The 24,139-nt window shown below is 37.8% G+C and overlaps 1 protein-coding gene and 1 pseudogene across 2 annotated transcripts; both read left to right on the forward strand.

The window, feature by feature from the left end:
• The first annotated feature begins 657 nt into the window (after positions 1-657).
• Positions 658-4,836, forward strand: LOC100029993 (C-reactive protein). 2 transcript variants are annotated; one of them, XM_056816181.1, is made up of 2 exons: positions 658-847; positions 4,146-4,836. In XM_056816181.1, the coding sequence occupies exons 1-2, from the start codon at positions 805-807 to the stop codon at positions 4,751-4,753; spliced, it is 651 nt and encodes a 216-aa protein (XP_056672159.1). In that variant the 5' UTR covers positions 658-804; the 3' UTR covers positions 4,754-4,836. The 2 variants fall into 2 exon arrangements, with proteins under 2 accessions (XP_056672159.1, XP_007481728.1); XM_007481666.3 differs by lacking the exon at positions 658-847 and adding an exon at positions 3,726-3,945.
• A 6,588-nt stretch (positions 4,837-11,424) lies between these two features.
• On the forward strand, positions 11,425-17,268 carry LOC130456899 (C-reactive protein-like; annotated as a pseudogene).
• The last annotated feature ends 6,871 nt before the right edge of the window (positions 17,269-24,139 follow it).

Consider the following 24,139-nt stretch of genomic DNA (forward strand, 5'->3'; position numbering starts at 1 on the left):
CTTTATGTTAAAGTTGAACTTTGCTCACTTGGGGCTAGGGAGGTACTGCCCTAAGCTTCATACTTTTTCATATTGCTATTTTCTGAACTTGATCTAGAGCTCTGTAAATTTTTGGTATTTCCTGATGTTATCTGGGGAGAGTAAGGTCCTTGCTCTCATTATCTGCACTTCCTTAGTATTCCTTACTCAGGAAAGACCCCTGTTTCATTCCAGCCACAAGAACTAGTGCACCTCTTTGCCTTGGTACTTCAGCAAATGCCTCTGCTTCTTTACCACTATAACTGCTTCTCTCTCCCCTGGAATTCAGAACTGCATATGGTCAATACCATATGCATATGGATGCCAAATAGCATCCAGTTCTGTACCCATTGCCACTTCAGGGTTCCTGGTAATATCTTCATGACCATTTGTCCAATCACATGACTGTCTCATGGCAGAGAGCTCCTGAAGCTGTTGCTGCTGCTGTTGCAGTCTTCTCCTATGCCCATTCCTGGTGTTGATGCTTGTGCTCAGGGCTGATCCTCACCCTATTACTACAGACCTCTCCTTCTGACCTCTTAAATTTTCTTGGATTGGAAACAGTGTCTCTCTGTGGCCTTTTATTTGCCATGCTACTGCAGAATTCAATTTGACACATTATTTTAATGTTGTTTTCAGGGGAATTTTGGGAGAGTTCAGATCAGTGGCTGCCTCTACTCCACCATTTTGGCTCTGCCCTCAACTATGCCACTTATTAGAGGAGGAGATGACCAATGATAAAATCATCCTGGAACATTAAACACAAGCCATGACCTAATTGGCCAAATGAATTGGACCTTAAGCTACTGCTTGGACTGTACAGAACAAGGTGAAAATGCAGTGTCCTCAAAAGTACCATGTATCTACTAGGAGGGAGTCTTTACCAATTGGGCGATCATAATAGCAATGCTAGGGTTTTGTACTGATTTCAGAGTTTTTGTAAACCCTTTGAATGACATTTTTTTCCTATAAGTTCCTTTGACTCCTTGAATCCAACATGTATTTCATATAGCCTGGACAAGTATTTTAGGATTAATAGGCTGCTTTTTCACATTTTCAAAATTTGTCAATGAATGCCTTTGATTCTTTTCATTTAAATATTTCTTTTATAGTGAAGGAAATAAATAACTGTCCTATACTAGATTTCTATTGTTTTGGATATGAGTACCTTTTTTATTTAACCTCCTTAATCCCTTTTGGGGGAGACCACAGAGATGAACCAAACCTAGGCTAAATTTTAATAGATTTTTCACTAGGACTTTGGAGGTAGATACATAATGAGCTAGCATGTATCAGAAAAAGCCCGACTCACAATTGAATATAATAGACTTCTCTACTAGCAGCAATGCAATGATCCAGGACAATTCTGAGGGACTTATGAGAAAGAACACTCTCCACATCCAGAGAAAGAACTCTGGGAGTAGAAATACAGAAGAAAAACAACTGTTTGATCACATGGTTCAATGGGGTTATGATTGGGAATGTAGACTCTAAATGATCACTCTAGTGCAAATATTAATAATACGGAAATAGGCCTGGATCAATGACACATGTAAAACCCAGTGGAACTGCTCCTTAGCTATGAGAGGGGGGTGTGAGGAGGGGAGGAAAAAACATGATCTATGTAACCATGGAAGAATATTCTAAATTAATTAATTTAATAAATAAACTTAAATCCATAAAAAATATAAAGCCTGACTCTTCTTTTTGCTAGTGGGGTGAGATAGGTAGAATTAAACTAGTTTAGATGTCTTTAGTTGTTGAGGGACCCTTAAACTTCCACCTCTTCTGGGACCTGAAGTTCTATATTATTAAAAAGATGTTTGCTGAAAATCTAGAAATGGAAGTGGAGTTTCAAAGAAAATAGATCATCCAGAATAAACTTAGTTTTTTTTTTTTGAAGAGAGGGCATTATTTTTAAACTAGTAGAGTAGTAGAATACTGTGTTATAGTTTGACTTTTATAAAATATTTGATAAAAGTATTTTATGATTTATCTTGTTTTAAAGATGAAGAGGTGAGCTATAGATGACAACTTAATGAGATGAATTCAGAACTGGTCAAATGACCAGACCCAGCAAATTGTCAGAAATGATCAATATCAGTTTAGCAGAAATTCTTCAGAGGCATACCCCAGGCCCATGTGAATGATTCTGTGCTATTTAACATTTGATCAACTACTTGAAATGGGATAATAATAATATTTAAGAGGTATATGATGCCTTACTATGTGCCAGAAATTGTGTTAAGTTCTTAACTTATCTCATTTTATCCTCACCAAAAAAACCTGGGAGGTAGGTGCTATTATTTTCTGTATTTTAAAGATGAAAAACGGAAACAAAAAGAGGGTAAGTGACCTGTCAAGTCACATAGCTAATAGGTATCCAGATTTGAACTCAAATCTTCCTGATTCTAGGCCCAACACCTTACCTACTATATCACCTAGCTGTCCATCAAATGCTCATCAGATTTACAAATGATGCCACCCTGGGAAGGATACCTAATACACTGGATGATATGAAGTTGAGAGTGACAGTTGAGGCCCTAGATATTAAATTAGGATCTAAAAAGATATTGACAAATTAGAACATTCAACTGCTTCTATTAAGATCAAATGTCAGATGGATAAATCTAAAATCTTATACAATGGCTTTAAAAAATCTACTTTTCAAAAAGTAGAGAAGGGATTGGTTATCTTAAAAAAGATATAGGTGTTTTAATGAACCACCAGCTCAATATGAGTCATAAGTATGGTGGTGGCAGCCAAAAAAGCTTATTTAACTGTATCAAAATAGGCAAGCACCTACAAATAAGGAGATGGCATTCCTTTGGCATCCTGACCTGTGAAAACCAAATCTGGAGTATTGCATTCAGCTCTCAGGACTACATTTTAGAAAGTCATCAATAAGCTGGATAAAGTACAGAGGAAGGCAAGCTGAATGGTGAAGGACATAAATTTCATAAGAAGATCCATCAAGGAAATGGCAATGTTTAGTCTTCAGAAGATTGATTGAAAGTAGGGGTGGGGATTAGCTGGGTTCAATATTGAAAAAAGATGAAGGATCAGATTTTTTTTCTCTTTTCTCCCAGAGCATTTACAAAGAGCAAACTTGACTGTGATGAGTGGGAAGACCTCTCAAAAGCAGATAGATTCCCTCAGGAAAAAGTGACTTCTTTATCATACCAAGCCTCTGGGCACAAGTTGGAAAACTACTTGTAATGTGTCTTGTAGAAGGGATTCATTGGTGCCTCTGGTTTGGATTAGAGGGCTAATGAATGACCTGTAACTGCAACAATAGAAGAGTGGTCTAGCCTAGGGCACCACGGAAGAGGCTCTGACATTGCCTAATTTTATTTTTCAGAGTTAAGAGAAAATCTGACGTTTACTTCAGGACTACTTGCCTATGACTGTACTGCTTTGGTGTCCTTGATATGGTAGCTCCTAGATGGAAGCCACGGTCTTGCGACTAGGAAACTATGTTCCTTATGACCTTCAATGGGGCTGGTTTTCTTGCCTCTATATCAAAGATATGGGCCTTCCCAACAAGACCCAATGCTGTTTTCATTCCAGCCTCTTCTATTTGTGACCTGTCAAGGCTAAAACGGCAACCATCCCTCTAATAAATAACTCATATCGATTTCCCTGCTCAGAGGTGATCCTGCCTTTGCAGCCCTGACTCCTGGTCCGCAAAAAGAGTTTTGGAAAATTATTTACAGATTTTTGCTGACATTCTGATTGGTGTGGATATAAACCCACACCAAGCAGATCATTACATAAGGAGACCTCAGAGAGCCTGTCAGCAATTTCAGCCATAGGTGCTCGTTCGTCCCCAAGGCCTGACTGAACAGAAGCAGAGCATGAGCATGGAGAAGCTGCCCCTGTGCTTTCTGGTCATCATGAGTCTCTCACATGCTCTCGCCCAGACAGGTAGCAGCTTTCCAAAGCTGTGTCTGAGATGGGATATGGGGGAGGAGGCTTTGCCAAGATAAAATAGGAAGCTCTGTTTGAGATGTGGGGAAGGTGTTGGATTTTCTATTGTTGACTTTATATGCAAAGGAAGGAACTAATGTATGAACTGTCTAAAACTTGACTTTCTTCCTCTTCCCATCTTCTGTTCCTTCCTACAGACCTGAGTGGGAAAGCCTTTGTGTTCCCCAAACAATCTGAGGATTCCTACGTGACCCTGATTCCACACCTAGAGAAATCCCTGAATGCCTTCACAGTGTGCCTGAAAGTCTACACTGAATTGACCAGAAAGTATACTCTTTTTTCTTTTGCTACTCAGACACTGGATAATGAGATTCTCCTTTTTCATGAAGGGAACAGCAAGTACAGCTTGTCTGTAGGCAATGTTGCGGTAGTGTTCCAGGTCCCTGCAGTCACTTTTGAACCAAGACACTTTTGTGCCAGCTGGGAGTCAGAGTCAGGCATTGCTGAACTCTGGGTGGATGGGAAGCCAATGGGGAGGAAATCTCTAAAGATGGGATATGTTGTAGGGAAACAATCAAAGATTATCCTTGGACAAGAGCAGGATTCTTTTGGGGGAGGGTTTGATGAGAAGCAATCTCTAGTAGGGGACATTGGAGATATAGTCATGTGGGATTTTGCATTGTCACCAGAAGAGATTAGTAATGTATACATTGGGGGGACCTTTAGTCCTAATGTCCTAGACTGGAGGGGCCTGAACTTTGAAAAAAAGGGCTATGTGGTCATTAAGCCAAAGCTGTGGATCTGAGCTCTTGCTGCCTGATGAGATTCAAGCTCTTCTGATTGCTCCTTCCCCTTACAGAAATTAAACTTTATTTTCCATACATCTCATTCCCTGCCATCTTTAAGTTTTGTGTCAAGGAAGCTCATCCCCTCCCCCTTCCTGAGTAACTTTACCTGTCCATCAAACATTCTTGACATACTACAGTTGCACCAGGTTTGCGTCGGCTTGCATCGGCATACGTCTGTACGTCAATAAAAGTTAAGGTTTGGGGCAGGACGGGGGTGAGGGAGGACCAATGAGAGACCTGGGGAGACCAACGAGAGAAAGGGAGAGATGGACGAGAGGACCATGAGGGAAGCCTGAGGAGAAAGGACAGTGCAGGAGGTGAGGGGGAAATGAGAAAGGAACTGGCAGGCTAGGCTCCATGTAGTCAGGTTACTTAGGAATGATTGTCTACCCTTCATAATAAACTTTATAAAATATATACCTCTGGGTAGCAAGAAATATTATTTAATTTTAATTATTACAATTTCTCAACATGCACAACTTTCTTGTGGGGCAAAACTATAATAGAGATAAGTTTTGGATTCCGTATTTTGCCCTTATCACAGAATAGAAGATGATACAAACAATGGCTTGAGAGGAAATAAGTCACTTATGGAAGTTTTGTTCATTTCCCAAGGCATCAATCATAAAATATTAGAGTTGGGTTGGATATTAATGATCATCTAGTTAAAATATCCCATTTAAATAAATGAGGACTCAGACTAAGAAAGGAGAAGTCACTATCCAATCATCATGCAGCACCATGTAGCAAGTTTGTAGGGTTATGGGATAATAATGAATAAAGATGAGACTTAAGACATTTCCTAGTTCATCCTTAATTTACAAAAGAGAACACTGAATTTAGTGACTTTTTCACCTTATTCAGCAAGTGGTAAAGGTATGTTTCAATCTAGGTCCTTTGAATTTAGATCCAGTACTCCCTAATTTTGTGTAAAGGAGTATGTCTAGAACCAAAATCCCTTGAGTCTCCTTTTCTAGTAATTTTTTTGTACATTACCCGTTCCTTATAATTTCATATCTTTTACCCCCAGAATATAAAAATCTTAACAGACATATAGTAGTACAGTTCTAGAATTTTAGAGTTGAATGCAATCCTAAGAGTATCTCATTAGTTTGGTAAGTAGCCAAGACAATCCAGAATTCTCTCCTCTTTGGGACTCATTGTTACAGAGTCTCAAGACCCCAAAATTTACAAAATAGATGAAGACATTTAATCTTGTAGTTTATCTATTTATTTTCTGTTCAGATCTATGCCATGTGAACCAAGGCTTATTTTAGAGATTGTTAGCATTTAATAATTTTAACTTGAAATTTAGCAACTCTGAATTCAGTCCAGCTAGAGGGACCCAAGAGAACCCCAAGAAAAAAAGGTACATTCTCTATTGGCAAAACTAATGGTCACAAGAAATAGTATTTTAAGTTATCTTTGCCATTGGCTCTCCAAAAATAGTCTATAGTTAATTTAGTGAGTGTTACCAATTCACTATTAAATAATCCATTTGAGACCTGACTTTCAATAGATCATATTATAACATGAAAGAAGCACAGCCTAAGTTTAGCAATTGATACTTGTAGTAGGAGCAGGTCTCTTAAAGCCAAGCAGGTTGGCTTTAGGAATTGGCAGATCTAGCAAGTAAGACTTGAACTACTGGTGGGGCTTTCTTGTCACTGGCCACAATGCAAGACTCAGTGTAGCTTCCCTAGTGAATGAGGAACATCTGTCCTTTTAATCTTATTGTGAGTGTGGTAAATTTACTTCTGTGGATGTTATAATCCATGAGAGTTTTACTGCTTTTAATACTGAGCTGTAGTCATTGGACTGGCATAGCGAGACCTGTCCTAGAATAATACTGAAAGCCTTGCTCTTAAACCTAGGATAAGCCTCAGTGTGTGTTACAAGGAGAGTTTTGAATACCTTAAGAAAAGTTTGAAGGTCCCAATCCATGAAGAATTTGTGATGAATCATACCCCATGCAGGCAGGAGGCTGGAAGAATCTAGGGCCATTGATTTGGATTTATCTTCCTTTGTTATACTTTGTCTTATTGGCTGCCAACCCAAAGGCTTTGTTCAGTCTCTTGGTGGCTGTTTGTTTCTCTATTACTTTCCTCTGTGCTCACCTGCTAGGGACCTTGCCCATTTGGGGTGCTGTTGTCAGGGCATTGTGGACTTAGCATGAGCCCAATGGTCAGCAATATAACGGTTGATCAGTGTGATGATGAACAGAGGATTGAAGATGAAGCGCATTACCCTCCACTACCAGAGAAATGATGAACTTCATACACAAAGTGAAATATACATTTTTGAATATGAACAATATGGGAATTTATCTTGTTTCATTATACGTGTTGTGAAATTTTCATTTTTCTATGGTGGAGGAAGGTATGAGAGAGAGAAAAACAAATGTTTATTAATCAGGAAAAAATAAAAGGACACAGTTGTTGCAGATCTTTTGCCATAAAGTAGTATGGTATAATAGTATGTTCTGGAGGTAAAGAGAGGATACATGCATCCACATCTGGGTCCTGATACTACTTATATGACCAAGACCAAGTCACTTAATCTCTCTTAAACCAAGTGTTTTTTTAAATGGATATAATAATATTTTCATGACCTACAGGGTTTTGAGAATCCTAAAGTAAGTGATTTCTCCAGCCTGATCATCATGAATAATCCACAAACCTTTTCATGTTTTCTCTGCCTGAGATTTTAATATAAACAAAGTAGAACACAATAACAGTCAGGAACACTCTTCATAATGGAGAAGGGCAAATTTCATAATAATTAATTAAGGGAAATACCTAGAATGAGGAAGCTATAGTTCTGTAAGTTTTTTTTTAGCCCCTCCCCTCCCCTCCCCTCCCCTCCCCTCCCCTCTCCTCTTAGAACCAATACTGTGTCTTGGTTCCAAGGCAGAAAAGTGGTAAGAGCTAGGCAATGGGGGTTAAGTGACTTGCCCAGGGTCACAAGCTAGGAAGTGTCTGAGGCCAGATTTGAACCTAGGACCTCCCATCTCTAGGCCTGGCTCTCAATTCACTGAGCCACCCAGCTGCCCCCTCTTGTAAGTTAATTTTCAAAGGATATCTAGAATCAATATTTAAAGAGATGGTAAAGAATATTTTTAAAAAATCATAGTTACATTAAGAATGGGTCACATGATGGGGCAGAACCAAGATGGAGAAGATACACAGATACATCTGATATCTACCAAATTACCCTCAAAACAGCTATGATGTAAAATATCAAAGCAAATTCTCAAGGAGAATAACCCACAAAAAGATGAGGTGAAATAATTCTTTAGCCCTAAACATCTTAGAAGGCTCTCATGAAAGATCTATTGCACCCAAATGAAGTGGAGCACAAAACAGCATGCCAAGGCAAGTCACACTGTGTCAGCAGGCCTTGAGGGCAGCTAAATCAGCAGCAAAAGTTCCTGGGAGCTTTTAGCAACAGATGATTCAGGGAAGTTGGGCAACTGCTCAGAAGATTACAGGGATCCCTTTACTGACTCTGCATATAAAACTTATTACTTCATCCATTCAGAGATCTAGGTCATAGTCCTTGGCCAGTCTCAGGAGGAGGAGGAGCACTAGCACACATCAGCACTTACACTCTTAGGGAACAGGGGACTATGGTCACAATTCTGAGGTGGAAAGGAATACTTGTGGTTACTTACATATCAGAGAAACCTGGGAAAATATTAAACATTTCTCCTTAGATCTCTTTAGGTCATATCACCTCAAAAGAACAGAAAACTTATAGATCTCCAGAACTAGCTCTGAAGGCATCTACATAAAGAGCCTGAAGCTTGAGACAGTGTTCCTTCTTCCACAGTTATGGAGCCCAACTTTTAACAATTTTTAAGTTAAAGGAAAAGAAAAATACTAGAAAAATGAGGAAAAAACAACAACAAAAAGAAGATAATATAGAAAGTTATTTTGGTAATAGGGAAGACTAAAAAATAAACTCATAAGAAGATAATAAAGTCAATATTGCTGCATCTAAAGCCACTAAGAAAAATATAAATTGGTCCAAAACCCAAAAAGAATTAATAAAAGAGCCTCAAAAGGATTTAAAAATCAAGTAAGAGAGGTAGAAGAAAAATTTGGAAAAGAAATGAGAGATAAAGAAAATCATGAACAAAGGTTAATAGCTTAGTAAAGGAAGCACAAAAATAATGAAGAAAATAATATCTTAAAAAAACCCAAATGGGACATTTTGTAAAAGAAGCATAAAAATTCACTGAGGAAGATAATCTTTTAAAAAGTAGAATTGGCTAAATGGAAAAGGAGGTTCAAAAACTCACTAAAGAAAATAATGTATTAAATTAGAATTGGGCGAAATGGAAGCTAATGACTCCACAAGGTATCAAGAAACAATCAGAGTCAAAAGAATGAAAAAATAGAAGAAAATGTTAAACACCTCATTGGAAAAATAACTGACATGGAAAATAAATCTAGGAAAGATCATTTAAGAATCATTGTGTTCAATATTTGAAAGCTATGATCAGAAAAAGACCTTAGACATCATCTTTCAAGAAATTCTCTAGGAAAACTGTTCTAATATTCTAGAACTAGGGGTAAAATAGAAATTAAAAGAATTCACTGATCACCCTCTGAAAGATATCCCCAAAGGCTAACTCCCAGGAATATTATAGCCAAATACAGAGCTCCATCATCAAGGAAAAAATATTATAAGCAGACAAAAGAAATAATTTAAATATTATGGAACCACATTCAGGATAATACAAGATTTAGCAACTTTCTACCATAAAGTATGGGTGGGCCTATAATATGATATTCAAAAGGGCAAAGGAGCTAGACCTTCAACCAAGAATCACTTACCCAGAAAAACTAAGCATAGTTCTTTGAGGGGGGGATGGGGACTCCAATGAATAGAGGACTTTCAAACATTCATGATGAAAAGACTAGAGTTGAATGGGAAATTTGGGTGTCAAATACAAGACTCAAGAAAGGTATAAAAAGGTAAACAGGAAAAAGAAATAAAAAGACATTCAATAAGGTTAAATTGCTTATATCCTTACATAGGAAGATTCTTGTAACTCCCAAGAACTTTATCATTTTTAGGGCAGTTTGAAGAGGGCAAGGAAGGATGTGAGTGGAATATGATTGGATGACATCTAAAAAAATAAAATTAAGAAATGAGAAAGAATCATGCATTAGGAGAAGGGGAATGGAGAAATGTAATGGAGTAAATTATCTCATATAAAAGAGGTATGAAAGAGCTTTTGCAGTGGAGGGGAGGAAGGGAAAAGTGGAGAGGGAAGCACTTGAAATATTCTTCTCATTGGAATTGGCTCAAAGAAAGAAGCTACATAATCAATCAGGTATAGAAATCTATCTTAACGAACAGAAAAGTAGAATGGGGAGAAGGCAAGAGCTGGATTGATAGAAAAAAAGGGCAAATTGCAGGATGTAGTGGTCAGAAATTAAATAGGGGGAAGAATAGAGAGTACACAGTAATCATAATGGTGCAAATTGTTTTTACTAGTCTGTCTAATCAAGACCTCATTTCTGAAATAGAGGAATTATTTGAATGTATAAGACTAAAAGTCATACACCAATTGATAAGTGGTCAAAGGATATGAACAGGCACTTCTCAGACAAAGTAATTAAAGCTCTCTATAGTGATGTAAAGTGCTCTTATGTAGCCCCCAGTAGTAAGAGTGTACCCCAGTAAAATCAAAGCTATGGTCTGGCCAGAATCACTACTCTCATGAGGCCCCCAAAACCCCTCCTTTACAATCCCCCCTCTGTTGTACTTTGCAAGAATTGTCTGTCCTTGTTCTACCCACTGAAGCAAATACTTCCCTGAGAATCCGGACTAGATCATTACATATTTACCTGTGATTTATTATCCTATAGAAAACTCTGTCTAAGCTTCAGTGAGGTAAACTAAGTCATTGTACTAAGATTGTAAATCATTACTAACCATTGTCCATGTAAAAAGCTTACCTAATCCCTTGGTTTATACCACTTTCTCTATAAAATACTAGCTGAGATCAATAAACCTTACCTCTGATTGCTACCATCTTCAGTGGCCCTCCTAATGTGTGTCCTCCTTCTTACCCTGTCTCATTCTCCTCACCTCTTTCCTTTTTTTGCCATAATAGCCAATCTGATAGATGTTTGAGTTTCTTTTAACAAAAGGATAAATATGGAAACATGCATAAAATGATTATACATATAAAATCTATATCAGATTGCTCACCATCTCAGTTTAGGGTGGGGAAAGGGGAGGGAGGGAGATAATTTGAGACAAAATTCTACGTAAATTAAAATAATAAAATGGGTCATGTGTCAGACTAATCTTATATCCTTTTTTTTTCTGGACAGGATTACTAAATCAATATATCTGAGAAATGCTGTCAATATTGTTTACCTAAATTTTGGCAATGCATTTTATAAAGCATATTATTCTATTCAGAATATAAAGAGAGAAATAGGTAGATGGGGGTGATAGTACAATTTCAGGGCTTTACAACTTGTTGAAGGTCTAGACTCAAAAAGTAGTATTGTAGACCTTGCGAGAAGTCTCTAGTTAGTACAGTATTTTCGTTTTTGTCAGTGACTTGGACAAAGGCATAGACACATGTTGGTGAACCTATAGCATGGGTGCAAGAAAGTGCTGGAGGGGACTTCTCCCTTCCCCCTCTCCAAGTGTGCCTGAAGACATTCCTCTCATCATTAGCTCCTCTGCAAAGCAGCCCAATAAGAACACTTTCTCCATCCCTATTTGGGGTAAGGTGGGGGGCTCACATGCAGCGTGAGGGTTGTAGTTTGGGCATTTGGTCTCTAAGGTCTCTAAAAGGTTCACTATCACTGGCATAGACTATATCCTCATAAGACTGGAAAATGATACAAAACTAAGAGGGATAGACATCACAAAGCTGACAGTCAGGGTTCTAAAAAGATCTTGACATAATAGAACACTGGGTTGAATTTATTAGACAATTTCCTATGAAAAAATAGGCATGAAGTCCTTAATCAATTGGGAAAGATTGAAATTCCTAGTTTAGTTGATCAAAATAGATAAAGCCACATAGGAAATATATTGTGATTGACTTGTTAAGATTAAAATTCTCTAGAGACTGTATCTTAATTCATAACTATTTATTAAATAAATTAAAAAGAGCTGGTCAGAGAGAAAAAAAAGGTACCAGTCACAATGTGGCTGGCTATTTCCCTTCACAGATCTCCTTACCTAGTCAATCCTTCCTCAAGCTCTATGCAAGGTCTCACTGTAGATGCATCTCTGCTCCTTGGGGTTCCTTGTCTAAAAGGAGAATAGGAGCTTCCTCAATCCAAAATGTATACCCTTCCTGATGTCACTTTTCTGGGTCTCTGATTGGCCTGACTTAACCTCAGTCCAATTCAGAGGCTAATCTTTCTTCCCCCAGGAGTAATATGGGACAAGAGGCAAGCATCTTCCAGGGAGCCAAAAGGCTTCTGGTATCCTCCCAGGTTGTGCATATGTTCCCCTTATACAGTTAAGCCTCAAGCCTTGTTCTTAATCCATTCAAGAGGTGGAGGTTGACCTGAAACCTGATTCACTAGAGAATGGGTTTTCAAAATCAATGACATGTTCCTTTTAAAACCTTAAGACTCATTTAAAACCCTAAGACAGTAGCGTATGGAGAAAAAGGGGTACAAACTGGCATTAAATTCTCATAGGCTTAAAGAATCAGACAAACCCTTGATTCCAGCAAGTCAATATCAAATTGCAGATTTCAGCAGCAGATCAGTTAGAAGATGTGGAATCCCTGAGCAAAGAACTTCTGAGAGTGAATTGACTTTGGGAGGGGAAGGGGTGGTAGTTTCTTTCAGACTCCCTCTATTCCCTGGCTAATTTGGTGAAAGCTTTGTAAATGTCAAAAGAAGATCTAGAATTCCTATTAGTATTGGTAGCAGTGTCCACCTGTGCCAGTAGCAGTGTCCTTGGAGGAGCAATGACTGACAGTAATGTTTGCCTTGAGATTTTGGTATCTACAAGGGCACTGGAATCCAGCAGAGAGCTACACCTAAAGAGACTTCATAAGGTCTCCACAGAGGGTTGTATAGGGTGTTCAGGAAAGACCAATTCCTCTGGGATGAGAATTTGCTGATTCCTTTTTCAGGGCTACTTTCCTTCTGTGGTGTCTCCTTGCCACTCAGTTTTCATCTGTGATGCCAAAGACCAATAGCATGTGCAGCAGCCTCATCTCAGTAAATCATTTTGGCAAATGGGCTAAGCCAGGTTGAGGGCAACTGAGGGACCTCAAACTTGTTGGTGAGTTAGGGGGATGTTTACCCCAGGTATGTGAAGATTTCCCCTGGTAGAAGGGGCAGTCAAGAACTATTTGTTCTAACTGTCATGAAAGTGGTGGAAACAGGCACTGTCTTAGTCAGATGAGTAAGATGACAAGGTCATCAACTACATCCTGGGTCATCGTCAATCTTCCTGACTTTTGTCAGTAGCCTTGGATGACACTGGACAAAAGTGAGACTGATGAGTTTGTGTAACTGCTTCATATAAAGCCAATTTATGTACCAAGTAACATCACCACAGTAATGTCATTTTGGTCCTTTTCAAGTATGCAGAACAACAACCAACTAGAGGATAAAGAAAGGTACTTACAATAAACAGCAGCTGTGAATTTACCCTTTGTTCACTTGTATTCTTTAGTTTTAGTCCTACTATCCCCAGGAATCTTCTATGTGTAAAGGGAGAGTGAGCCCCTGCTTTGGGGGGCATTTTTCTAAAAGATCTGTATTCTCCATTTCTGCATAGTAAATTTCTAAAGCTCATTTATCATTGACTAATAATCAATGGAGGAGAACATACCAATGAAGACAAATGCCAGACACTCAGAATTTCCTCAAGGACTTTGAAGGAATAGTAGTGGGCTGGGAACTCAACTTGCTAGGGTAAGTGGGAATTTCAATAGTGAGTTCAGAGGAAGCAACACATAATATCATGAAATGGAAGCCAAAAAGCTAGTGTATTCTTGGAGTAAGTAAGAATAATAGAATTACCTAGAAAAAGTAAGAGATAGTCCCATTGTACTCTGCATCTATTAGACCACATTTGGAGTATTGTGTTCAGTTTGGTGAACCACATATTAAGAAAGAGAACAGTAAGCTAAAAAAGTGTAACTCTTCCAGAGAAGATTAACTAGAGTGGTCAAGGGTCTTAAATTCATTCCATATGAGGATCATTTGGGGAAATTAAGGAAGTTCAGAATAGGGTAGAGAAGTCTTAGTGAAAGCATGTTAAATTCAAATATTTGAAAGGCTAAACCACACAAGAAAGAGTAAAATTCTTTTGCTTGTTCTCAGAGAGTTCCTGAAAAAAGTAAGGGATTCTAGAATACAAGGCTCTGGCAAGTTCACTCATGCTGGAATATAATCCCAGAAGTAGACCATATCAGTTTTCTTTCCTTTCTTTTTTTTTAAACAAACAAACAAACAAACAAACAAAAAAACAACAAAACCTAACATCCTGTCTTAGAATCTTGTCCAATCTAAGTCCAAGCCAGAAGAGTGGCAAGAGCTAGGCAATCAGGATAAGTGATTTGCCCAGTGTCTGAGTTCATATTTGGACTTCTCATCTCCTGGCCTGGCTCTCTAGCCATGGAGTAACCTAGGTGCCTCCTAATCAGTTTTCTTAATACCAATTTAGCTAAATTTGCAGAGGTTCATGATCAGTAGTCTAGATTTTCAGCGATGAATGAATTATTTGACAATGGAAATGCATGAGACAAAAGAAAATGTAAATGAATATTTGGTCTTGTGCAGCCCTCTTCTACTTCTGAAATAATGGTGTTAGAAAGAGGCCAGAGAATACTAACAATCACACAGTTTAAAAAATATCTATATATTTGAATACATTTTTTTGGTACTTGATTTATAGTGTCCTTGACCAATTCCAGTAGACATACTATTGGAGAAACTGGATCATCTCAGTATTGTCATTTTTGCCTTTAAAAATGAGAAGATATTCTTGGATAAAAGATAAAGGACTTTGAAGATTCAAATAGACTTGGTGTCAGGAAAGACTTTAATCAACATTTTGTGCTACAGAAAGGTGTAATAGACTGTCTTAGACAAGTCAAGCAAGGTAAGGAAGAATACAATATGCTAGGCAATGTACTAAATGTTTTACAGATGTTATTCCATTTGATCTTCATAAAGACTTTCATTAAAATTTGTTTTTATGAACTTCATTAGATATTTATTAATTACTTTCACATCTCTTGAAGGTAGGTGACATTACTATCACCATTTTACAGCTGAGAGAACTGAGGCAAAGAGAAGTTAAATAACTTGTCCAGGGTTACACAGCTAGCAATTGTCTGAGAAAGGATTTGAACTGAGGTCTTTCTCATGCCTGGTCCAGTGTTCTATTCACTGTGCTACCTAATTGCCTCTTAGTCTTGATAAATACTTATTGAGTGTAGATGGGCATGATTTATGTATATGAGTGGATTATTCCATACCCATTGAGAACTCTGAGCCATTCCACCTTTGAACTTCTGTGAATCTGTTACAATATATAATGGGCCAGTTTATGGCATCAGTTGAAAGCCTTTGGTCCTTCCAATTTTTTAAATTTGGTGCCAGGGATAGTTTAGAAGGGGAGAGGTGCTTAGTTAAGGATTATTACTTACTGCCATATATAAGCATAATCTATTGGGGTCTCTCTCTCTACCCCCCTCTCTCTGTCTATATAATTATCCCATCTGTCATCTAACTGTTATAATTTAAATCTGTGAATAAAAGAACCTGAAACAAAGGAGCTCCAAGCAATCAGTTTATTAGCAATGGCTAGCAATTTGCCAATAAAATGGACTCAAGATCACCTTAGTAGGTACAAGGTCCTTATCATGAAAGTATAGAGCACTTTTCTTGGTATAAATGAGAAACACTAGAAAGGGGAACATAAACAATACATAAGGAACATTAATCACAATTTGAAGAACATGATATTGATTAAGATGGGTGTTTATGTTTTCTGATTGGCTTGTGTGTTATAAGAATTTCCATTACCATCATGGAAATTTGTCTTATGTTAGGTATCTTTGACAAGAACAGGGAACCTTTTCAGAAATAGGGAACTTTAAACAGATGAGCAATTCCCAAGGTATGGATGTTCCCAGCCCCATCTGATTGTAATTGATAAGAAAGTAATTATGATTTATTATCTTTAACGCTGCTTTTAATAGGAATGAGGAATATAGCTCATAGCTGAGCTCTGTAGCTCAGCTTTGCAAAAATTGGAAGGTGGCTAATAGGGAAGTGAGCTGTGATCAATGCTCGGTCAATCCGCACAGTCATATACATACTTCTTAACCTACTTTGATTTATAAAAGCAAATGATACACATGATTAAAATAAATTGATTAAAAGTAATTAATTGATTAGAATTTCATAACTTCTTTCATCTGCAAACTTGGAAAAACATTTACCCATTTTTGCTGTTGTTGCAGATCTCCTGACTGGTGGAAATAAAACCGTGTCAAGCAGGTCTTTACTTTGGAAGTTCTCAAAGAACCAGTTGAAGATCTTAGCTGCAGCTGTTCTCTTCAGGGCTGTTTCTCAAGGCCCGATGGAGCAGAAGCAGAGAAGAAACATGGAGAAACTGTTCTTGTGCTTGCTGGCATCGAGTGTCTCAAGTGTTTCTGTGCAAACAGGTAGGGGCTTTCTACAGCTGTGTTTGAGACATGATATGGGGAGGAGGCTCTACAAAGATGAGTCAAAGGTATTTGTTATATGAGATATCTGAACCAATTGATGAATTTTCTGGAGCTTGACCTTCCTCCCCTTCCCTTCTGTCTTTCCCACAGACCTGAGTGGGAAAGGCTTTGTATTCCCCAAAGGATCTGAATGTGACCCTGATACCACAACTGAAGAAGCCTGTGAAGGCTTTCACTGTGTGCCTGAAAGTCTACACTGATCTGGCCAGAAGCTGCTGCCTTTTTTCCTTTGTCACTGAGTCAATTTTTAATGAAATCCTCTCGTCTGGGAGAGGGATTGGACTATGTGTCTTTGCAGTGGGTAACAGTGAGGTGTTGTTCAGTGTCCCTGAGGCCACTCCTTACTCCAATGCACTTTTGTGCTAGCTGTGAGTTCGAGTCAGGCACTGCTGAAAGGTGGGTAAATGGGGAGCCCATGGAGAGGAAGATGCTAAAGCAAGGATATTCTCTGGGGAGTAAGTCAAACATTATTCTTGGGTGAGATCAGGATGCTTTTGAGGGAGGGTTTGAAAAGACAGTCCCTGGTGAGGGACACTGGAGATGTGTTCATGTAGGACTTTGCTTTGTCACCAGAAGAGAGATTAATATTGCATACTTTGGGGGGACCTTTAGTTCTAATGTCCTAGACTGGAGGGGACTGAACTTTGAGAAAAAGTGTTTGTTAAGCCAAACCTGTGGAAAGGAGATACTTCTCACCTAATAAATTAAATTCCATTTTCACATTTCTCTGCTATGTTTTTATTTTTCTGCTTCCATGGCTACTTCCTTCCATTACTTCTATATTCTTTTTTCCGCTCTTATAGCAAAGGGCGAGAGCACAAGTAGTACTAAGAGCAAGTGAGTTACTTTTGGAAACTGTAATAAAGGGGGTAAAGGGGGAGAGATTTATGACAAAGGAAGAAAGGGTGAAAAGGGAATGGAGTCTTCTTTCTTCTAGGCAAGCACAGAGTGAGAGGAGGTGTTGTTGTTTAGTCAGAGGAGAGAAGGAGGATGGATTTTGGTCGTTTTCCCCCTCAGCCCTCTCTGACTAAACTCCCTCACTATGGCTGCCTTCAACTCCTACTGCCAGGCACTCTGGGATCTTCATTGAAAGAGGTTTCAGGAGATAACTCTTTCTTCTGAGGAGAGAAACACCTTCTATTCCCCTCTTAATTCAGGCTGTCTTCTAATAAAGTTAGAGTCAGTTCTGGGTCCTAATAACTGAGTTTATTCAAGGGAAACAGGAAAGGGACAGGGCTGATGAATGGTAAAGACTGAGATTCAATAGAGAAAGAGGGAGAGGGGGTCTGTATCTAATTAACACTTTTTCTCCCAAAGTTAGACAGCTCAGGTCTGATAACCTGAACCCCCTAGGGGTTCAGAGCAGAGAAACACTGGTTTCTTGGCTGGCACAGAAAATGTCCCCCAGTTCAAGGTTCAATGGGAGTGTAGAGTTCTTTGTGGACTGCTTGTCTCTCAAAGTCCTTGTCCACTGGCTGGGGTTTGGGAGGATCTGGGATCAGGAATTCAGGGAGAGAAAGACTGCTGACTTTTAGATTCAGTCAGTCAAACCCCTCTGCCTGGTACTCTCAGCCAGGAGTCAGTTAAATTTCTGCATCAGTTTTTTTTTCTCACTCCAAGTTCCAATTTTCTTTCTGCTCACCCCCTTCGCTGCTTGGAGGATTCTTGCAGCTCTTCCAGGCTTGTTCACAAAATTCCAGATTAATAATTAAATAACAAAATAATAAAATTAATTAAATAATTCAGTTAAATAATAAAAGTAGATTTCAACTTATGTACTTGGTCTTCATGTTTAGTACTCTTCTTCTTTGTGGGTAAAGGGGAGAGTAGCATGTATAGAACCCAAGTGTCCTGACTCCTCCATATGATGCTTTTCCCACTTTATCATCTTCCCTTTCTCACTATATGACATTAATTATTGTAGAATTAGCCAACACAGGTCCAGGTTAATAACAAATAATAAATCTCATGAAGTGGCTGCATCATTTGAAGTTTTATCATATGCTTCTATTGGGCTGTAACTAATTATCGGGAAAATACAACTTTGATTCCAGTGAAAAATCTAAAATAGACCATTAAAAAGATGTTTAGGGAACATATGAAAAAGGGCTTAGTGATTAATTAAAAAGAGCTAACTTGATTTCATTAAGGACAGGCCATGCCAGATTAACTTTATATACTTCTTATTTGGATAAAGTTGTTAAATCTGTAGATCAAAGGGATGCTATAAATGTAGTTTCCCCAGATTTTAGCAAAGTATTTGATAATTTACCTCATGCTATTCTTGTTTTAAAGATGGAGGGATATAGATATGAATATAGCATTCTTAGATGGGTTCAAGGATGTTTTTTGTAACTGGACTTGAAAAACAATCACTATCAACATGGCCAGAGGTCTGTATTGGGGTACTCTTGGGACCTATTCTTGGTTCTGTGTTGTTTGATATTTGATCAATTATTTGACTCAGGACATAGCTATGTCTAAAAATGCTCATTAAATTAGAAGATGGCATAAAATTGGGAGGGATAAATAGTATACTAGATGACATAATTGGGACCCAAGAAAATCCTGACAGCCTAGAATACTAAGGTAAAGCTATAAAATGCAATTTAAGAGGAATAAATATAAGCACTTCCTATTGGGTTATCAAAAACATTTCACAGTCACAAAAGGTAAGATGGCACGGATGAGCAGCAGTTTGTATGAAAGAGACCTTATAATTAAAGAGGATGGAAAGCTTGATAAAAGTCAACACTGTGAAATAGCAACTGTAAAAGTAGTATGATTTGGGGCTCTATTATAGTTGCTTAGCTTCCTACAATAGGGAAGTGATAGTTCCAATGTATTAATTTACCCTTGATCAGGTCATACCTGGAGTATTTGTGTTCAGTTCTGAGAATCAAATAATAGGAAGGTGGAAAAAAAAGCTGGAAAGCTGCCAAATGAGAATAACCAAAATTGTGAAGGTTCTGCAGTTTATGAGGATCACTTGAAGGAAAAAGGTATGTTTAGAATAAAGAAGAGAAGATGCTGGGGGAGACATGATAACCATCTTTAAGTGTTTAAAGAGCTGATCCATGTAAGGCAAATCATATTTTTTTGAATTTATTGCCAATGGGTTCTTGAAGGCTATTTCAGTGAAATGCAAACTGTCAGGATCTACCAGATTGTAAAGTCTTTGAGTACAGTCCCAGCGATAGATTTTTTTTTCCTACTTTTTGAGAAATAGATATCCTAAATATGAGAAGGTCATCACTAGCAAGGGGGCTGTTTGGTGATATATTCTTTTTATCATGGAAACGTGAAACAAAGAAAAATGTAAAATTGTCTTTTGTCTTCTTTATTTGTCCCTTTTAACTTCTAATGTAATGGTATCAGAGTGGTGTAAAATGGGATAGAGTATGCTAAGGATTACATATTTGTTAGATTGTTCATAAATACCAACCCAGCTATTAAATTTTTATACGTGAGATCCTTGTCCAATGGCCAATGAGGAAGTTTACCACTAGAGAAACCAAACCATATCAGAAAATAAAAGAAAAAAAAGAGAAGAAAGTTGAAGCAAAATGGAAGGATGCGGGGGGAGTGGGGAGGGGCGATTCTTCTTGAAGAAGTAAAGAAGTTTGGAGTTAAAAAGAAGTAAATTTAGTCATAAGGTTAGGAAAAAAATCCTAATAATTTGAGGAATTCAAATGCATAAAGAGTTGTCTTACATGGCAGTCAGTTACTCTTCCATGAAAGAGATTTAGTAAAGTCTGGATAACAACTTGTGGTCTATATTGTAGAAGGGATTCACCAGTGGATTCAATAAATGCAGAGGTCCCTCCAACTCTGATATTCTTTTATGCTATGATTCTGCATCAACAAGATAATGGGTCAGACCATGATGGAAATTGATTGGTGCTGGACTTTCAGTAATATTTTATTATTTTAAATTTTTAAAAAATAAAAACAATTTTTAATATTCTTTTTCCAAGTTTGAGTTCTAAATTCTCTCACTCCTCCCCTCTCCCTGAGGTGGTAAGCAACTTGATATAGGTTATAGATGTGCAATCATGCAAAACATATTTCCGTATTAGTCATGTTGTAGAAGAAGACATATTTAAAAAGTGAAGAAAATATTGTAAAAAATTGTATGCTTCAATCTGCATTCATATCCCCTTAGTTCTTTCTCTGGAGGTGGATAGCACTTTTTATAAGTATTTGCCATAACAAATTTCCACACAAGTTTTCCCAAGTTATATGATTGAACTATCTCCCTTTCTTCCCTTCATTTCCCCTCACAATGCTGGCAGGTGACTTGATTTGGGTTATACATGCATTATTATGTAAAACATATTTCCATATTGTTCATTTTTGTAAGTGAGTAATCTTATAAAATCCAACTCCCAAAACATAAACCCAAATAAAACATTTGAAAAATTGCATGTTTTCATCTGCATTCTGACTTAAACAATTCTTTCTCTGGAGATGGACAGCATTCTTTGTCATAAGTCCCTCCAAATTATCCTGGATCATTGTATTGCTGATAATAGCCAATTCTATCACATTTGATCCACACAATATTGCTGTTATTGGGTACAGTGTTCTCCTGGTTCTGCTTATTTCACTCTGCATCAGTTCATGTGGTCTTTCCAGCTTATTCTGAAATCATCCTTTTCATCATTTCTTATAGCACAACAGTATTCCATCATCATTATCTACTGCATTTGTTTAGCCATTCCTCAACAGATGGACTTCCTTTCGATTTCCAATTCTTTGTCACCACTAAAAGAAGTTCTACAAATATTTTTTTCAAAAAGTCCCCCCCCCCACCTTTTTTATCTCTTTGGAATACAGACCTAGTAGTGGTATTCCTGAATCAAAGAGTAAATAAAAATTTTAGCCCTTTGGGCATAATTCCAAATTCTAAGGCAGAATTTATAAACTGTGGTGTGAAGGGAAGTGTTTCACTTTTGGAAGCTTTGACCACTAGGTATATAGAATTATTGGAGTTGAGGGGATGTTATTGAATGTCATCTAGTTTGAATCTCCCATTTCATAGATAAAAACTTAGGCTTAGAGAGGGGAAATCATTAGCTTAAGGTCAGACAGATAATTTTTGGCAATTCATAGGATCATTTGGAAAACAGATAAATAGGACACACCAGGAGTTATCTAATCATGTACTCTAATTTTACCAAGGAGGACATTAGGCCTACATAAGTTAAATGATTTGCTAAATGACATGCAGTTGGAATTGATAGAGACAAATATGAATCCAGCCTACTGACTCCAAAATCTATTTTTACGTAAAGGGAAAAGTGGGTCTAGAATCTAAGTCTCCTGACTCCCAATTGTGGAAGAGAATTTTCATGCATGCAAGACAGAAAGCTAAGGACATCATTTGTCAGTCAAAAGGAACATTCCATTTGGAATGTTACTAGGAAAGACAGTTGGAGCCAAGCCAGCAGCTTATATTTTATAATCTATAATATATATACTACATATAATACTATATTATACTGTATATACTATCATACTATAATCTTTTTCATTATGTTACATGGTTCATCCTATGAGTTTAAAACCATAAAACACTTAGAACACTCTTAGAAACTTTCAGTTTTAAGAAACTCCTGAGATTAGCCAACATAATCCAAAATCCTCTCAATCCTGTGGTTCATCATAATGGGTTATCAAAAGAGCTAAAAAGGAGTTGAATAAAGGAGAGCATTTTAATGCAATCTACTAGCTCCCTTTCTTGCCTTCTTTTTAGTTCTGGACTGTGAATTTAAGGCTATAAATATATAGAAGTTTAAAAAATGAAAACTTTGCAACTCTACTCTTCTCTTTCTCTGTACTCAGGGAGGGAGTTAGGAGAGCTCCAACTAGGGATGCTCATTCTTTCCTCATTTACTGGCGGGAAAAAACCGGTCCCAAGAAGTAGCAGTCAAAGTTATCTTGACTCTACACCTTCCAACAACATCTTTGGTGATTCCGGTATAATCATTTCCAACTCACTATTCAAAAACAAAACAAAACAACTTCCCATAGATCATTCTACAGTTACTTATCCTAGAGAAACACTGCCTGGGTATAGTAACTCTTGAGAGAGTCACTTTGAGGCAAGATTGGCTAGGGATGGGGCTCTGAGTTCAAGGGGGAATTTGGGACAGCCAGAGGGCGGTTTAGTTTCTAGTGAGTTAATGAACATTTGCCATGAGTTTATTAAATGTTGGTCTCTGTGTTAGGTGCTGGGAATACAAAGAAAGACAAAAGATAGTCCATACTCATGAAGACTAATATTCGAATAAGGAAGACAACATGCAAACAACTATGTGTAAACAAGATATAATCAGGGCAAACTGGAGATAATCAGCAGAGGGGGAAAATTAAGATTAAGGAGGATCAGGAAAGTCTGTAGAAGGTGGAATTTTAGGTGGGATCTGAAGGAAGCTAGAGAATGCAAGAGGTACAGGTGAGGGAGAGCACTGCGTGAGTGGGAGAATTCCAGGGGAACTTTCTCCCATTGGGACATGGAGTGCCTTGTTCAAGAAACAGCAAGAAAGCCAATGCCACTAGAGGAAGAGTAGATGGGGAGTGTACAGGTATATGAAGACTGAAAGAGGGTAGGTGTTTATGAAGGGCTTTAAAAGCCAAACAGAGAATTTCCTCTTTGATCTTCGAGGTGAAAGGGAGCCACTAATGTTATTATGTGTGTGTTTGTGGGGGGTGGGTGGTCAGATGTGCATTTGAAGAAGATAATTTTGATAGCAATCATGATGAAAGAGACCCCAGGTAGGATGAACCTGTCCCGATCTAGTCTCATCTAGGTTTGTCTTCCTTCACTCTACTGTATCTTCCTGGTCACCAACCCAAAGACTTTTATTTTTACCCTCAGGGAAAATGAATCCTCTGACTTTTCCATAACTTCCTTCAGTGCTCACTTCTGTTTGGTGCTGCTACCCTGTTCAGTTCTCCCTTAGAGCATAATGAACTTCGGCACAAGCAGGCCCAAGAGAAGAGGAAAGGGCTGAGAACATGCATTATAGCAGAATGAGCATGGTGGTGGACGCACGGTTCATACTTGTAGCTGTATGAACAGGGCCAAGTTACTTAATTTCTCTTAGCTTCAGATTCATCTTTATAAAATGGATATTGGCAAGATTCAAACACTTTAGAACGCTTAAGGTGCTATGGAAATGTGACCTAAATAATAATAGCTAGCATTTATATAGGGCTTTAATGTTTACAAAGCACTTTACAAATATTTTCTCATTTGATCCTTACAATAGCTCTGGGGGTAGATGCTATTATTATCTTCATTTTAAAGATAAAAAATGTGAGGCAAGCAGAAATTAAGTGATTAAATCCAAACATACAGCTAGTAAGTATCTGAGATGAGATTTAAATGCAGGTATTCCTGTCTTCAGCTTTGGTATTCTAACCACTGAGTCACCTAACTGTACAATAGCAATAAACTTAAAAATGTTTTTAAGTTATTTTTATTTCCATTTCCAAATTCCCTCTTTATCTACTCCCTGAACCATTGAGAAGGCAAGAAATACAATACTCACTCTACATATCATATCATGCAAAGCATATTTCT

The sequence above is a fragment of the Monodelphis domestica genome, chromosome 2, assembly GCF_027887165.1.
Source record: "Monodelphis domestica isolate mMonDom1 chromosome 2, mMonDom1.pri, whole genome shotgun sequence".
Taxonomy (NCBI): domain Eukaryota; kingdom Metazoa; phylum Chordata; class Mammalia; order Didelphimorphia; family Didelphidae; genus Monodelphis; species Monodelphis domestica.

Bases quoted from the DNA above. Each gene is read 5' to 3' on its own strand.
- LOC100029993 (XM_007481666.3), top strand. From the start codon at position 3,876: ATGAGCATGGAGAAGCTGCCCCTGTGCTTTCTGGTCATCATGAGTCTC. The intron at 3,946-4,145 runs GTAGCAGCTTTC...TCCTTCCTACAG, and splicing joins ACATGCTCTCGCCCAGACAG to ACCTGAGTGGGAAAGCCTTT.